This window comes from Tetrahymena thermophila (assembly GCF_000189635.1).
Source record: "Tetrahymena thermophila SB210 genomic scaffold scf_8254580, whole genome shotgun sequence".
In the NCBI taxonomy this organism is placed as follows: Eukaryota; Ciliophora; class Oligohymenophorea; order Hymenostomatida; family Tetrahymenidae; genus Tetrahymena; species Tetrahymena thermophila.
Window position 1 is genome coordinate 314,382 of NW_002476351.1, and position 17,110 is coordinate 331,491.

At 21.8% G+C, this 17,110-nt stretch overlaps 5 protein-coding genes across 5 annotated transcripts; 1 reads left to right on the forward strand and 4 right to left on the reverse strand. All coding sequences in view use genetic code 6, as the record gives it.

The window, feature by feature from the left end:
• Nucleotides 1-171: 171 nt before the first annotated feature.
• On the reverse strand, nt 172-2,163 carry TTHERM_00590380 (hypothetical protein; the record flags this gene model as incomplete). The annotated part of the gene is made up of 1 exon (XM_001019946.3): nt 172-2,163. The coding sequence occupies one exon, from the start codon at nt 2,161-2,163 to the stop codon at nt 172-174; it is 1,992 nt and encodes a 663-aa protein (XP_001019946.1).
• Nucleotides 2,164-3,111: 948 nt separating this feature from the next.
• TTHERM_00590400 (type I phosphodiesterase/nucleotide pyrophosphatase) lies at nt 3,112-5,709 on the reverse strand (the record flags this gene model as incomplete). Its single annotated transcript, XM_001019948.2, has 1 exon — nt 3,112-5,709. One exon carries the CDS (start codon nt 5,707-5,709, stop codon nt 3,112-3,114), a length of 2,598 nt encoding a protein of 865 aa, XP_001019948.2.
• A 204-nt stretch (nt 5,710-5,913) lies between these two features.
• On the forward strand, nt 5,914-6,279 carry TTHERM_000590409 (hypothetical protein; the record flags this gene model as incomplete). The annotated part of the gene is made up of 1 exon (XM_012798573.1): nt 5,914-6,279. The coding sequence occupies one exon, from the start codon at nt 5,914-5,916 to the stop codon at nt 6,277-6,279; it is 366 nt and encodes a 121-aa protein (XP_012654027.1).
• Nucleotides 6,280-7,284: 1,005 nt separating this feature from the next.
• TTHERM_00590410 (type I phosphodiesterase/nucleotide pyrophosphatase) lies at nt 7,285-9,079 on the reverse strand (the record flags this gene model as incomplete). Its single annotated transcript, XM_001019949.2, has 2 exons — nt 7,285-7,321; nt 7,374-9,079. 2 exons carry the CDS (start codon nt 9,077-9,079, stop codon nt 7,285-7,287), a joined length of 1,743 nt encoding a protein of 580 aa, XP_001019949.2.
• A 3,576-nt stretch (nt 9,080-12,655) lies between these two features.
• On the reverse strand, nt 12,656-16,309 carry TTHERM_00590430 (transmembrane protein, putative). The gene is made up of 11 exons (XM_001019951.2): nt 16,148-16,309; nt 15,977-16,097; nt 15,360-15,872; nt 14,978-15,305; nt 14,861-14,922; nt 14,382-14,650; nt 14,091-14,245; nt 13,872-14,028; nt 13,673-13,820; nt 13,243-13,551; nt 12,656-13,175 (listed from the first exon to the last, which is right to left on the reverse strand). Exons 1-11 carry the CDS (start codon nt 16,204-16,206, stop codon nt 12,786-12,788), a joined length of 2,511 nt encoding a protein of 836 aa, XP_001019951.2. The 5' UTR covers nt 16,207-16,309; the 3' UTR covers nt 12,656-12,785.
• Between the last annotated feature and the right edge of the window lie 801 nt (nt 16,310-17,110).

The following is a 17,110-nucleotide window of genomic DNA, read 5'->3' on the forward strand; positions in this document are numbered from 1 at the left end:
ATATAAAATTTCAAGGATAATAACAAGCATTGATTAGATAATAAAATAGTTGGTATATCAAAAAATATTTGATATTTAAAAAAAGCTATCAATATTTTTACAACTTAAAAACATAACTTTAATGAAAGAATAAAAAAATAAATTTAATTTTAATTTAGTGAGTTGATTATTTCAAATATTAGGCTATTTAAATACGAAAGAATCAAGCAAATCTTATAATCTTTCTTTAGATTGAAGATATATATCCTTAGCTTCTTTATTGTTGTTATCTTTCTATTCGCTTATTTATTTTAGTGATTCATTTACTTTTTTAAGTTCTTCATTTATTATATTTTTTGTCTGCTCAAGCTCTGATTTGAGGGTATCAATTACTTCAGGTCTAGCCTTATCCCCATTATTTTATTCTTTATATAACCAGCGTAAAATTTCTCTGCATCGGTAGAACAATTCTTAATAATTTTCATAATTTGTTTTGTATGTACTCGATTACTATTCTTTTTCAGAAAGGGGTTTTAATTTATATAAGCACTCAAAAGCTTATTTCCAAGACGATTAAACTCTTTACCCTACTTTTTTTAAAGCTTCTTATTATTTTTCTTTATTCTAGGAGTCATTTATTTCTCCAAATTTAAATTCTCTGAGTAAACCTTGAGATCTTTAATTTGATTATATTTAAACATTTTGGAGGAATGATTACAATTTGTTTTATTTTTCAAGTTCAGCATTTTATGTTAGCTTTCTCTAATATTCTTCTGCTTTCATTTCCTATGGTCTTACATTATTTACCTAAATAGAGTCAAGGGAATGCTCTACAATTTCTATATGTTGATGATGCATATTCGAATGATTTTTATCATCTATGTTGATTTCTTCTATTTAACTTGATTAAATCTTTTTTTAATTTTGAATGATTTTTTAGCTCTAATTATCAATTTGCCCAAAAAAGTAAACGTCTTATTTATATTGCTAAAAGCTCTTTAAGTTTTGATCTTCAATTTGGCCTATTGGGTCATATATTTCTTTTCTAAATTAGTTAAACTTGTTAATTCTATCATCTAACTGGTCCACTTCTACTGGAAAGTTTATTTCCTTACGAACTGTAGGTATTTCTTTTTCAAGGTAATCTCTTTTAATTTTTTGTTCATCTCTCTATTTATACTTAAGGAACTTTTGATATTCTTCATGATTTTTCCAAAATTGTTCTTCAGTCAGAATCTTTTTGTTCAAAACAGCGTGCTTATAGAAGGAGTTAAGTTTTTAATCTTTTTCAAGTATCTTTTTTTTCACTATAATTTCTAGCTCTTAAGGAGCTGGACTTGTTTGTTAAAGACTTTTATATTTTTCGTAGGAATCAGTTAACTTTTTTTAATCTTATTACTAAAGCCTTCCTACAAAAATAAATATTTCAATTTAATTGTTGTCTGTATTGTATTAGATTTGACTGAAGGATTCTTTAAAAAATCCTATCTAAAAGTTATCAATAGATTGATAAAAAATGCTTCTTTCAATATATGAATCATCGTCTTAACCATATATAATTAGTATAAAACGATAATTTGTAATATAAAACTCAGAATAAGCCATATTATAGTCATTATTTGAGTAAGCTTCGCTTTCAGTTGACTTCTTTTCTAATATAACTTTGAGTTTAACTTCTATTGGTTTGCATTCTACAACTTCATTTGCTACCAAGCACTAATTTAATATAGCAAGTCTCTTAATTACTCTTTTTTCCTCTTCCTCTATTACTTTATCTGTAAGAATTTTTGCATCTTTTTAAGTTATATTATCAAAAGTGTAAATCATCTAAGTAGATTTAGAATCTTTTTCAAATTTTATTTATGAATAAGTTATGTAGCTTTTAATTGGGTCTTTTAGCTCTTCTATCCTAAAGTTATTTATATCTTTATAAAATATGCTCTTTTAATCATTTTTATTATCTTTTGTAATGATTGATATGATGAATCTCATATTTGATATGTAGATTTCAACAGGATTATCAAATTCAATAACATCTTATGTATCAGCCCTTTTCTCATAAATATTTTTGATTTTAGCTTTAATGGCATTACTATCTACTTCCTCATTAGCCAATAATGTTAAATACTATTATTGCTATTATTTATTTTATTAAGATGTACTACCTATCTCCTCAATCTCCATCAAATCTAACTTTTATACTGAAATATTTATATTCTTAATATATAATTTTTAATAAATTAATTATTGTTTTCTAGACACCAAAAGTCAACCAGATTTTTAAAAAGATTTGTTTTGTTTCTGTATATAAATGTCTTTAAAATAAAATATTTTTTTTTTTTACTAACTAATTTAGATAATGATAATAAAGAAATTTTAATTAAAATATTTATTTTCTGTTAAAAATACAAAAAATTCTTTTATTTGAAGTCTTGGAATAGAAAATTGTTCAAAAGAAAATTAATAAAAAAGCTGCTAAATTTAGGAATAAATAAATAAATATATTTATATTTTGATAGCTAGCTAGCTTATCAGATTTATTTAAATATTGTTTTTTTACGCGGAATATTTTTTGATGTACTTTAATAAATATACTAGGAATTAGATATAGAAAATAGCATTATTAATTCAAAATTAATTTGAAAGAGGATGTTTATTTTTTGAATACTTTCATAATTTCGATAATTTCAAGAGTTTTTATGATAAATATCTAAAATATATTTTTGAAATTGACACTTTAATTTTATTTTATTGTAGAAAAAATAATATTTCAATATGAGAATGTAATTACTTTATTTATAAAAAAAAATATTTTTAAATTAATTTAATTGTTTAAAATAACAATACTTACTTACTTTTTAAGAATGAACTTATTTATGATTTTCATGTAGCACAAATGTATTTTATTTGTTATTTAAATAATTCATTTTAAAGTATCCATTTATAAAATTTAGTCAATTAGAAAAATAAGAAAATTAATAAATTATTTGATCACCTTTTAATCTTATTTTTTTTTTTTCCTTTTAAACAATTCATTTAAATTAGATTATTAAAATACGAATTCCTTAATAAAAAGTATTAAATTTCATTTATTTTATAAATAGTAAGATTTTTTTGTGAGAAATTAATCTCTCATTCACGAATAAATAAATTAGCTGCTAACATACAAACTACAGTTATCATAATATATTCATTATTAAAAATAAATTAATTATCCGCGAAGACTTATTTATTTAAAATCATCCATAGCTGACCAATACAGCTGAATATTAAGCAAACAGCTGATATAAGTATTAATCCTCCTTTTATTTAATATATTCTTGTATTTCTAAAAGTTTCTATTTTATGGTTTTTTTGTTATATTTTATTTTCTTCTATTTCTTCATCTTCACTTACTTGTACTTTTATTAATTTTCTTTACTCAATATCTTCAATTAGCTTGTCTGGCTAATGCTAACACTTGCTATAAAACATTTGTCCTATAAAAGGTATAGGGAAAAAGAAAAGTACTATAAGGAATATGCTAAAATCTGTATGATAATATCTTGTCTCTAAGTTAAGAACCTAATAAAATACTGCTGACATTAGATAAATGTGGGTTTGAGTAAAATAAGAGTAATATACTTTTTCACTCAATGATATTGCATATGCTAATAGATATGCATTTAATAAAACGATTGGAAAATAAGATAAACCAGATTTAAGCTAGGAGTTTTGTAAGAATAAAATGATTAAATGATAAATTAGATTTAATAAAATCAAATCTATTTTAAATTCTTTCAAATAGAAATTTGAATTTTATTGATATTGAATGTAGCAAGAGTAGACATAGAATATCAATTTTATAGCAAAAAAGTATTCAGAATATTTGTATAGAGATAGAACTTCTAAAATTACAATACAAAAAGTAAAAGCTAAGGTGTAGTACTTCATACTTCTTGTCGAATTTTAAAGATCCTTGATTTGCTTGAAGTATATACCAAATATTATCATTTCACACAAAAATGTTATTTATTATAAGTTCAAAAACTAGTTTCTGAAGTAAATTAGTATATTTAAAACTACGAAACCTATTAAGCAAAGCATTTATTCTTTATTTTTATATACTTTGAGGAATTGATATATAAAAAGAATCACAGATAATTAACATCCAAATGCTTCTAAATCATTTTGCTCATTCCTGATGTATATATAACAACTATATGTGGTCATTAATAGTATAAATAAATAATCTTTGTATGAGGAATTCTTCAAAATTAGCTCTTGGAATGATAAAAAAAAAATTGCCAAACAAACGCAAGCACCAAAAATAATACCAAATACTAACAATTTGTTAGAGTAGAACTAAGTGTCTTCATATATAGACTTTTAGATCTAATTTTGGATGTTGACAATTCTTGTTATAGTTTCTTCTAATCTTTCCTCAGAATAGATTATCACATCTTTAGTCTCGTAATAAAGTAGTATTTCAATATCGAATACTTAATTTATTATTTATTAAAAATAGCTACTATCGAAAGTTTATCTAATGTCTTGAATATATCTGTAGAGCTCTACTTGCTATTACAATGTGGTGAAAGAATCTTGGAGAATTCTTTGAAGCATCTCAATTCTGTTTTCAAATTTGCTTTTAGGGTAAATCTCAAAAAGAGATCTTCCAGAATTAACAAAAGATATGGGTATATTTAAGATATTAGATATGGTGCTTGATATCATACTCTCGTGTGCTAAGAATAGTTCTCCCTAACTAGAAATTCTACTATTTGTTTCGGCTCTTCTTAAGCTTTCTATGAATTTGTCGTTTTTGATAAAACCTTTTTTTGTGTATGCAAAAAATAGTGAATTACAAACCTTTGTATCTTCATTCCTACAGTTAAAATGACCACCACTTTCTGACTTTCCATGATCACTGACAACAACCATAAGAGCATCATCGTCCATATTTTAAGCAGCTTCTCTCAAAATCTCATCAATACGTCTCTATGCATCTAGACCTTATTGACTGTGCATACCTTCAGAATGGGTAGTTTCATCGAATAAACCTTCATAGATAAATAAAGTTTCATAATTCTTTGATTTAATTATATTTAAGTATTCATAAACCCTTTACTCTTCACTTTATTTAAGTTATTCATAACTCTTGTAATATGGGTTCAAGGCGAATTGATTAATTTTGAGCTAATAACCTAAATAATCATAAAGGTAATATGTAAGGAATCCATAGTTTTCTTTAAGATGATCAGCTTGTCCAATCTAATAGAGCAACGAATCTTCCATTTTGATTTGATGAGGGTTTTATTCAGGTATCTTCATAGAAAAAACAACAGGGTTTGTACCTTTTAAATATGTTTATATTTTTATTTCTGTCTTAGGTGGAGGTTCAATTTCTAGTCTTTATAATACAGTAGATCCAGGATTCTCATTAAGAATATCATTGAAGAATTTCATCTTATGAATATGAATTTCGCAATCTTCTTCTACATCTGGAATTTCTTTGATCCTGCTATCAACATAGTCATAGGTAATTCCATCTAGAATTATAAAAATGAGTCTTGAATAAAGAGGTGTTTTCAAATTAGTAAAATTTTTTGGAAAGATAAATGATTCATTTCTCTAGTTTTTAGGGGATTTTTCACTGATTTGAATCTAAGAAAAGGATATTTAGTACAAGAAAACTGCAGCGACCAAAAATAAGGCTATTTCAAAACCTAAAATTTTACTTATTTTCATTAATTTTTGTTTGTTGCTTGAAAGTTTAATTTAATATTTTACTAAAATTCTTACTTTTATAATTACTCTAATTTGTTTGCCTCAATTTTTTTGCAAATTTTTTTTCGCATAAAAATAGCTATTTTAATTGGAAAACATAAGCAAATACAGACTTTTATTTGTTTTATTGGTCATAGTAAATCTAACACTTATTTGCTTATAAGAATGTTCAAATGTATTTTTGTTATTTAAAAAAAAAAAAATTTGTCAATTTCAAAAATATACAATCGAAAATAGAAAAATAAAGACTATACTTAATAACTTACAACAAAACACGTAATAATAATGATGCAAACACAAATTCACGCTAAAATTTTAAAAACCTAGATAAATCGAAATTTTTTGAATTTTTGGGTTGAGAGTTAACGAGGTTTTAGTGTATATATCTAAAAAATATTTATGAAATTGACATTTAAATTTTATTTTATTGTAGAAAAAAAAAATATTTTAATAATAGAATGTATTAAAAATATATTTTTAAATTAATTTAATTTTTAAAAATAACAATACTTACTTACTTACTAAGAGTGAATTTATGATTTTAATGTAGCTATTTTATTTATTATTTAAAAAATTCATTCTAAAGCATCCATTTTATAAAATTTATTTAATTAATTAGAAAAATAAGAAAATTAATAAATTGATTTAAATTAGATTATTAAAGTATGAATTACTTAAAAAGCAGATTTAAATTTCATTTATTTTATGATTAGCAAAGAATTTTTTATTAGAAACTAATCTCTCATTTACGAATAAATAAATTAGCTGCTAACATACAAACTATAGTTATCATAATATATTCGTTATTAAAAATAAAATGTTGAGCTGCGAAGACTTATTTATTTAAAATAATCAATAGTTGGCCAATACAGCTGAATAGTAAGCAAATAGCTGATATAAATATTGATCCTCTTTTTATTTAATATATACTTGAATTAGTAAAAGTTTCAATTGTTTGTTTGTTTTCTTATTTTTCATTTTCTTCTATTTCTATTTATTCTTCATTTGTCTTTACTTTTATTAATTTTCTTTATTCGATATCTTCAATTGGCTTGTCTTGCTAATATTTGTTGAAAAACATCTGTCCTATAAAAGGTAGAGGGAAAAAGAATAGTACTACAAGGATTATGCTAAAATCTGTATGATAATATCTTATCTCTAAGTTAAGAACCTAATAAAATACTGCTGACATTATATAAATGTGAACTTGAGTAAAATAAGAGTAATATATGTTTTCAATCAATGAGATTGCATAATTTAATAGGTATGCATTTAATAAAACTATTGGAAAATAAGATAAACCTAATTTAAGCTGGGAATTTTGAAAGAATAAAATAATGAAATGATAAATTAAATTTTAAAAAACCAAATCAATTTTAAATTCTTTCAAATAGAAATTTTAATTTAGTTGATACTGAAAGTAGCAAGAGTAGATATAGAATATCAACTTTATAGCAAAAAAGTATTCAGAATATCCTTGTAGAGATAGAAATAATGAAATTATTATAAAAAAAGTAAAAATTAAGGTGCAATTCTTCATTCTTTTTGTCGAATTTTAAAGATACTTGATTTACTTGAAGTATATTACAAATATTATCATTTCACACAAAGAATTTATTTATTACAAGCTCAAAAACTAATTTCTGCAGTAAATTAATAAATTTAAAACTACAAAAGTTATTAAGTAAAGCATTTTTTCAATATTTTTGTATACTTTAAAGGATTGATATATCAAAAGAATCAGAGATAATTAGCATCCATATACTTCTAAATCATTTTTCTCATTCATGAAGTAACTATAACAACTATGTGCGGTCATTATTAGTATAAATAAAAAATCTTTGTATTAGGAATTCTTCCAAATTAGTTCTTGGAATGATTAAAAAACAATCGCCAAACAAACGCAAGCACCAAAAATAACACCAAATACTAATAATTTGTAAGAATAGAACTAAGTATCTTCATATAGAGACTTTTAAATCAAATTTTGGATGTTCACAATTCTTGTTATAGTTTCTTCTAATCTTTCCTCAGAATAGATTATCACATCTTTAGTCTCGTAATAAAGTAGTATTTCAATATCGAATACTTTATCTATTATTTATTAAAAATAGCTATCATCGTAAGTTTATCTAATGTCTTGAATATATCTGTAGAGCTCTACTTGCTATTACAATGTGGTGAAAGAATCTTGGAGAATTCTTTGAAGCATCTCAATTCTGTTTTCAAATTTGCTTTTAGGGTAAATCTCAAAAAGAGATCTTCCAGAATTAACAAAAGATATGGGTATATTTAAAATATTAGATATTGTGCTTGATATCATACTCTCGTGTGCTGAAAATAGTTCTCCCTAACTAGAAATTCTGCTATCTGTTTCAATTCTTCTTAAGCTTTCTATGAATTTGTCATTTTTGATAAACCCTTTCTTAGTGTATGCAAAAAATAGAGCATTGCAAACCTTTATATTTTCATTCCTACAGTCAGAATGAGAACCACTTTCTTACTTTCCATGATCACTGACAACAACCATAAGAGCATCATCGTCCATATTTTAAGCAACTTCTCTTAAAATCATATCAATTCGTCTCTATGCATCTAGTCCGTTTTGAGTGTGCATATCTTCATTATGGGTAATTTCATCGAATAAACCTTCATAGATAAATAAAGTGTCATAATTCTTTGATTTAATAATATTTATGTATTCTTAGACCCTTAAATTTTCACTTTATTTAAGTTACTCATAACTTTTATAATAAGGGTTCAAGGCGAATTGATTAATTTTGAGCTAATAACCTAAATAATCATAAAGGTAAAATGTAAGGAATCCATAGCTTTCCTTAAGATGATCAGCTTATCCTATCTAATATAGCAATGAATCTTGCATTTTGATTTGATGAGGGTTTTATTCCGGTATCTTCATAGAAAAAACAACAGGGTTTGTACCTTTTAAATATGTTTATATTTTTATTTCTGTCTTAGGTGGAGGTTCAATTTCTAGTCTTTAGAATACAGCAGATTCTGGATTCTCATTAAGAATATCATTGAAGATTTTCATCTGATGAATATGAATATCACAATCTTCTTTTACATCTGGAATTTCTTTGATTCTGCTATCAACATAATCGTAGGTAATTCCATCTAAAATGATAAAAATGACTCTTGAATAAAGAGGTGTTTTCAAATGAGTAAAATTTTTTGGGAAGATAAATGATTCATCTCTCTAGTTTTTGGGCGATTTTTCGCTTATTTCAATGTAAGAAAAGGATATTTAGTACAATAAAACTGCAGTGAGTAAAAATAAGACTATTTCAAAAGCTAAAATTGTTTTCATTTTAATTCAAATTCTTCTTGTTGCTTTAATATCTAATTGGATAGTTTTTATAAATTATTAATTTGAGGATTTACTCTAATTTAATTGTGTCAATTTTTTCAAAATTTTTGTTTTTTTAGTTTTTATTACTTCTTTATTTAATAAACAGAATTATTTTAATTTTTAAACTAACATAAATACAGACTTTTTATTTATTTCAACAAGCTTTATTAATCTAACACTTATTTTCTTATTAGAAAGTACATATGTATTATTATTTAAAAACAAAACAAAAATTTGTCAATTTCAAAATATACTATCGAAAAATAGAGAAAAAAGATTGTTTTTAAATAACTTTCAATAATATAATAAATAATAATAATACAAAGACAAATCACGCTAATATTTTTTTTTCACTTAATAATAAAGGCTTAATTTCTTTTATGTTTTTTATATTTCCGGTTTACACAGATTTACCCCAAATTCTTATATACTTATGTATAATATTTTTTATCATTTTTTGTTATTGTGACGTACTGATCTAGTTTATTACTAAATAATGAGCAAAGACATAAACTATTAAAAAATACATAATATATGCATATTTTATTTAATTGTATCTTAAGATCTTACAAAAATTTGTACTATCTGCTGCAAATAATACATATAAGTTTAGGATAATTAAGGTTATATAAAAAACCAAAAATATTTATTAGATCTGATATTAGTTAGCATAATCTTAAATCAGCTATTTAGTATTCGTATCACCATACTATTTACAATTTATTATTTTCTAACTAGTTAAAAATGTAAAAAAGACTTGCATTGTTTGTAATTTTAATATAACATTTAAAAATTTATATCTTGATTTTAATTTTGAAGTCACTTGATTAACACAAAGATTGAATTTTGGATAAATATTAGATTAAAAAATTGAGGTAAAAAAGAAAACCTTACAAGAGACAATAATACATCATTAAAAATAAATAAATAAAAACTTTTTTCTAATATTTTTCTATACTATAATGAAAATAATTAGCAAGAATTAATTTATCTATTGCTTTAACTTAAAAAAAAAATTCTAATTTTAAACAAAATCCTTCAGTTAAGTTTTGAATATTCTGAGGGCTCAAATTTCTTTTTGTTTGTTAATTTTGTGATTAAATAATAAAAAGTAAACTAATTATTTGATCTAAAAAAATTTTTTTTTCATAAAAAGATATTGGCATTTGCAGCTCAATCAATAAATAGTGGTTTGATTATTTATAAATTTAAACATAAATTTCCAAAAATATTTTGATTTTTCTGTTTTTTAAATTAGCTGATTGTTTAATTTGATATTTTTTTTTACTACAATAGTCAGTCACCATATTCAGTATTTGTATCAATAATATTTTCTTAATAAAAATGAATATAAAAATCATGAATGTATATTTTAAACACTATTATGATTTTAATATATATTCTTTATATCTTTTAAATTCATTTGATTCAAAATAAAGAAGTAATATTTAAAAGTAACTCATTATTTTTAAACTTTTTATGACTTTCTCACAGAATATTTACAAATATATTTTCAAAGAAAGAAATATTTAAATCAAAACACATAACGCACAGCAAATTTATTCTTAGAGTATAATTTTTAGTTTTATATATCGTATTTTCTTTTCACCTTTTTAGAGGTATGATAAAAAAAATTTCCAAATCTAATTAACAACAAATAAATTTTTATTTTTTTATTAAGATATAGGGGATTTGTGAAAATTGGAATAATAGGTTATGGGGTGTAAGAAAGAGGAATAAATTATTTGCTACTGTAAAATATGACAGAATACATCTTTCTCAATATACATAGAACAATATATTCTTTATTATTTACTTCACAATAATTTTAACATTTTTGTGAGTTAGTCAATTAATTTTTTTTATTCATTTTAGATTAATTTTATGTGTATAATTTTTTATCATTTTTTGTTATTTTGACATGCAGATCTAGCTTATTGCAAAAAAAAGAGCAAAGGCATAAACTATTTAAAAGCAAATATTTATGATAATTAAGTTTATCTAAAAAACCAAAAATATTTGTTAGCTCTGAAATTAGTTAAATTAATCTTATGTCAGCTATTTGGTATTCTTATCATCGTATAATTTATAATTTATTATTTTCTAACTTAAATTAGCAAGATTTAAATTAAGATTAAATCGCTTGTTTAATCTAAAACTAAATTTAAGTGAATATGAAAACAAACAGGTTAACAAATTTATTTTGGCCTCAAAAAGATGTAAAAAATGGTATGCCTTGTTTGTGGTTTTAATATAAAATTAAAATTTTGATTTTAATTTTGAAATCACTTGTAACATGAAGATTAAATTCTGGCTATAAATTAAATTAAATAATTGAGGTAAAAATTACAAAGCTTAGAAGAGAATTCTAGATCCCAAAAAAATAATACATCTTCACTAATAAATAAAAACTTTTACCTATTTTCCTTGTATGTTTTAATGAAAATAATTATCTAGAATTTATTTATTGGTGTAACTTAAAAAAAATCATAATTTTAAATTAAATCTTTCTGCGAAGTTTTGAATATTCTGAGGGCTGAAGTTTCTTTTTATTTGTTAACTTTTTTATCATAAATAATAAAAAGCAAACTATTAAAATATTATTGGATTTCAATAATTTTTTTTTTCATAAAAACATTTTGGCATTCGCAGCTCATTCAGTCGCTTCATTATTTATAAATCTAAACATAAATTTCCAAAAATATTTTAACTTTTATGTCTTTATTTATTTAGCTGATTATTTATTTTGATTTTTTCTTTTTTTACTACAATAGTCAATCAACACATTCAGTATTTGAATCAATAATATTTTCTTAATAAAATGAATTCAAAAATCAAGAAGTATTTTAAACTCTATTATAATTTATTTACTAAATACCTTTTAAATTTATTTGCAAGATAAAAAATATAAAGAAGTAATTTTCAAAAGTAATTATTTTTTTTTAGGCTTTTTATGACTTTCTCACAAAATATTTACAAATATATTCTCAAAGAAAGAAATATTTAAATCAAAATACATAATACACAGCAAATTTATTCTTAGTGTATAATTTTTATATTTATATACCTACCGTATTTCCTTGTCACCTTTTTAGAGATAAGGGAAAAAATATTTCTAATATAGGCAAACAATCAATAATTTTTTTGAGCACTAGCTTGTCAATAGGCTGGTCGCTTTTATGCGTTATTATTTTTTCTATTTCTAATTTATTAACGCCTTCTATCAATTTGTGGTTTTTATAAATAATCTTCGTTAAAAAACATTTACCTTCGATTTAAATTAATGGATCTTAAATCCATGAAATAGTATATCAAAAAATAATAACTGATAAAAATTTAATTTATTACTAATATCTTAATCTATAATTAATTATATTTAGTTTATTCAAATATATGTGTAAGTTATCTGATATATATTCTTTGAATTTTCAAAAATACAATTTTATGATTAAATTTAAATTTGCGAATCATTTTTATTTTTACCAACTTAACAAAAAATATTAAGTAAATTAATTAAAATTATAATTTAGTTTATTAAAAAACAATTTACTCTAATATAAATTAAGATAAAAAGATTTACTATATTTACTTTTACTTTTTTTGTTAGCGCTTTCTACTTAAATAAAAGATATAGAAGAAGAAATAAATAATATTTTTTAATATTTCAAAATTTTTTTCTTTGATATTAATCAAGTAAATTTTATTATTTTTCAGCCCATTTTACTAGTTTTTTTTTAATTTATCTATTTTTTTTATTAACATAAGACATGAAATCAATACCATCAGATTTTTTTACTTAAAGCAAATCTTTGCTGTATTCTAAAGCTTACTTAATATCATGCATTAATTTATTTACACCCTTACAAAAATATGGTTAATTTTTTATATTCAAAATGTATTTAGAGTCTTCAAAATGATATGGTCTATTCTTGTAAGTGAATATCTCATTCAAGTTTTTAATTATTGGTTGTTATTTTCTATTTTTACGCTCAGTTTATAAAAAGAATTCATTTTTTTCTTAAAATTCTGTGAAAGGATTCTCACGTCCATATTCCTAAATTTTAAAAACATTATATAAATAAATAAATAAATTGCTTTTATAGTAAAATTATTTAATTTACAGTTTAAAAAGAATCTTTTTCTTCTGAGTAATTTTTTACTGCTTTTTATTGATTTTCAATCATTTTTTAAAATTAATTTTAATTCTAAACCTTTTTATATTTTATAATGAAATAGGCAATTATAGATATTATTCCAAAGATATTAGGTAGCATTTCCCACCACCTTTCAGCGTCGAAATGAGTAAGATAAAAGGCAAAAGTCCATGTAAATTGAAAAACAAATATACTAGCTAATAAAAATTGCTATACCTTCTCATCTAATTCATTACCTAAATTAAACTTTACTATTCTTCTATTGAAAAACATCACCTAAGATATTTAAAAAGATATTTACAATTTTTTTAATTAAGCAAGTTAACTTATTTGTTCTTGAACATTTTAATGATTGTTAACGAAATTAAAAAATTTATATAATAAAAATAAAATTTACTTTAGTGACAATATAGTAAAGAACCATTTTGATTAGTAAAATCAAAGAATAAATAGGAGCAATAGGTAAATAAAAGGCAGTGACTAAAATAGATGTAAGTGTTTCAGAATAAAATTTATCAAGCTCGAATTCAGGGAACTCATAAATGCTGTTTTAAAAAGGTTTTTGAAATTAAAAGCTGTTGATAAAATAAATTTACTTCTAAAGATCACTTTGTGTTTTTACACTCTTATTTTTTCTGCTTTCTTTGTTTTTTTTAAATCTCTTTTTATAAAATTCTATGTCCATCAAGAAAATTTGAATTGGATTGATAATACTAAAAAAGAATGTAGTTAGCTAAGTGTTTACAAGTCCAACTTTTATAAAATAAACAAAGAAATCAGCTTTAAGTAAAAATAAATTAACAAGCTAATTTTACATTCACTGAAAAATAAATGTTTGAAAACAGAACTGCTCTTATTTATAATTGAAAATACAATAATCTATAATAAGGTTTAGTTAATTATCTAAAAGCAGCTATTAAAAAAAATGTAGAAAGTTGCTTTCATAGTTTTGTTTTAGAATTTGAGAAATCTATTTAAAGAAAAGAAATTAATATAAATTATGTTAGAAATATAAAAAAAGTTAAAATTGAATTGAACAATTCTTTAATTAAATTTAATTAAAATATTTTCCAAAGGTTGACAAATAAATTAATTGACAATTTTACTCTGTAGTTTTTTACAAGGAAAATGAAAGGACAAAGTTAACTATTAGTGTAGATAGAGACATAATAGATGAAACTGCATAGCTTTAAATGATACTTCCCTCAAATTTTTATGAGATTATATCTTGTTACTTGTAAACAAAGTAAATAAATAATAAACCCAGCATTAAAATAAAAAATAGAAAAATAATCATTTTTTTTTTCCTATTTAAATGGTCTTTGTAATTTAGGTTTAAGTTATCCCATATTATTTCGTTTGGTTATTCAGCATCCTGTTTTTAATATAAAAAAAGTAAAAATTTCAAAATTAAAGAAAGCGACAAAAAGAATTTATTAAAATTTATATTAACACAAACTTACAACTTTATACTGGTTTGATAAAAAATTGTATTAAATAAATTGATTGATATATTTTTATTAAATAAAAATCTTAAAATAAATTAAAAAAATAAAAATAATTAATTGCTTATTAATTTGTTTACCTCCAAATACCATTCGTGCTATTCCAAAAATTATTTTTTCATCTGTGATACTTACTACTTTTCTATAAAAATGAATTAATTGGTTTATATGAAGATCTTATTAAAATAAATATATACCATATTGTTTTTCAAAAATAACAAATACAGCTCCTGAAAAATATTTATTTTAACATTTTATATTTTGACTGCTTTATTGATTTTAAACTTTTAATTTTTCTTTAAATTAGATTAGCTTGTTTAAGACTCTTTTAATTTTATATTCCTTGTTGAAGTTAAAATTATTGAATTCTATTTAGTCTTTATATTTTCTCATATATTCCTGCTTTTATAAAATTAGCTATTCAATCATGTTTTCATATTTCCTCAATCTTTCTGTTTTATAGCATACTATAACTTATCTAACTTCTACATTCTTATTTTTTATATCTATCTGTTTAATTACACTCTTAAAAATTAAAATAATTATATATAGTAGCTTAAAATAAATAAATAAACTTACTTTTATATAATTTGCTAAATTTGGATATTACATAAAATCCCATTAAATGTTATTTATTTTAATAGTATAGTTACTAGGACAAGAAGATTAAGTTTAAGCTTATTTGATTTTCGTTTAAATTATGATATACTATTTTTCAATAAACATTATGAATATAATTATGGTCAAAAGATTCAGCATTTCAAGTAAAAATCCTTTATACTAGTTTGTAGAATAATTTCGATTTCCATAAGATATTTTTGTAGATTTAGTTTCTGTACAATATGTACTAATTTCACATCTGTTATCAACATAATTAAAATAAGTAGAAATTATATTCAAAGCAAATATAAAGCCATATAACTTTATCATAAGTATAAGATAACTAAAATATAAGGGATAGCCTGCTCCCAGAAAAAGCATATCTTTAATTTCCCATTTATACCATGGTTTCCTATTTTTTTCTATAGGCTTTGAACAGCATTTGCATATCTTTGCTGTATTTTATATTGCAATTCCAATCTTTGTCGCAGCCTATCCAATTTACATTTTAAAAATATTAGATTATTTTTAAAAAAGCATCATAGTTAGCAAATATTTAAAATTATATTTTATATTTAGCTATTAAATAAAATTACTCTATGGTTGATTGCATCTTAGTAGCAATAAGGTATTTTATATTTATCAATTTCTTTAATAAGAGGCAAGTCAAGTTTATTTTCTTTAATGTAATTGTAAAATTTTGAGTTCTCTATTGACCTTTTTTAAATTTAAATTGTTAGAGAGCTTTCTAAATTAAAAATGCCTACTCTTCTAATTGAGGATCGATAAGTTCTGAATGACTCTCACTTCTTTTCTTAAAAGACATTTGAAAATATAATAGATAGATGGTAATATATTTTTAAAAAATAACAATTAATTATTATTACTAGCAAAAAATAAACTCTTTTAATTTCTTTTAATTGCTTAATTTAATCTAAACCAAAAAAATAATAAAGTAAATTTTTTAATAGTTAATTAGCTGGTTGTAAGAGTAACTATTATTTCTAATTTCTGTAATAATCAACTAAGAATATCTATCATTTAAAGATACCATCTCATAATAATTTTCATTTTCCAATAATAAACAAATAATTCAAATTTTTATTTTTGAAAACTTTATTTGCTGATATTTATTTTAAAGAAGTAAAAGCAAATTTTGTCATTAATTTAAAACTATTTTTTATTTATTAAGCGAAAATTATTGATTCTTTAAGAATTTTTTAATAATTTTTTAGTTCTTTAAACTTTTCTCAATATTCAATAAATTTTTAAAAATAAATTTAATTAAAATTAATTCTTTTTGATTTTTTTTCTATCGATTTTAATAAACAAAAAATAATTATTTTATATTTTATTTTTTAATTAATTAATTTATGTATTGTAATTTTTTGTATTTACTTAATTTAAGAGAAAAATTAAAACATAAAAATAAATATTGTATAATTTTAAATTTTTAAGATATATTTTATTACAAAACAAATATTATTTAATATTTTATGGTCAATAAATTATATAAAAATCCATGTTATATTCATTTTGTATTTTTAAAAATATTTATTTTAATAATAAAAAACAATTAAAATTATGAAAATTAATTCACTGTTACTTAAAAATTGAAATAAAATATGTAAGTTCTGACTTATAAATACATTAATTAATTGAAATATTTAAAGAATTTTGTAAATTATTTAACATTATTAAATAAATTACAATTTTTTTATCAGTAAATA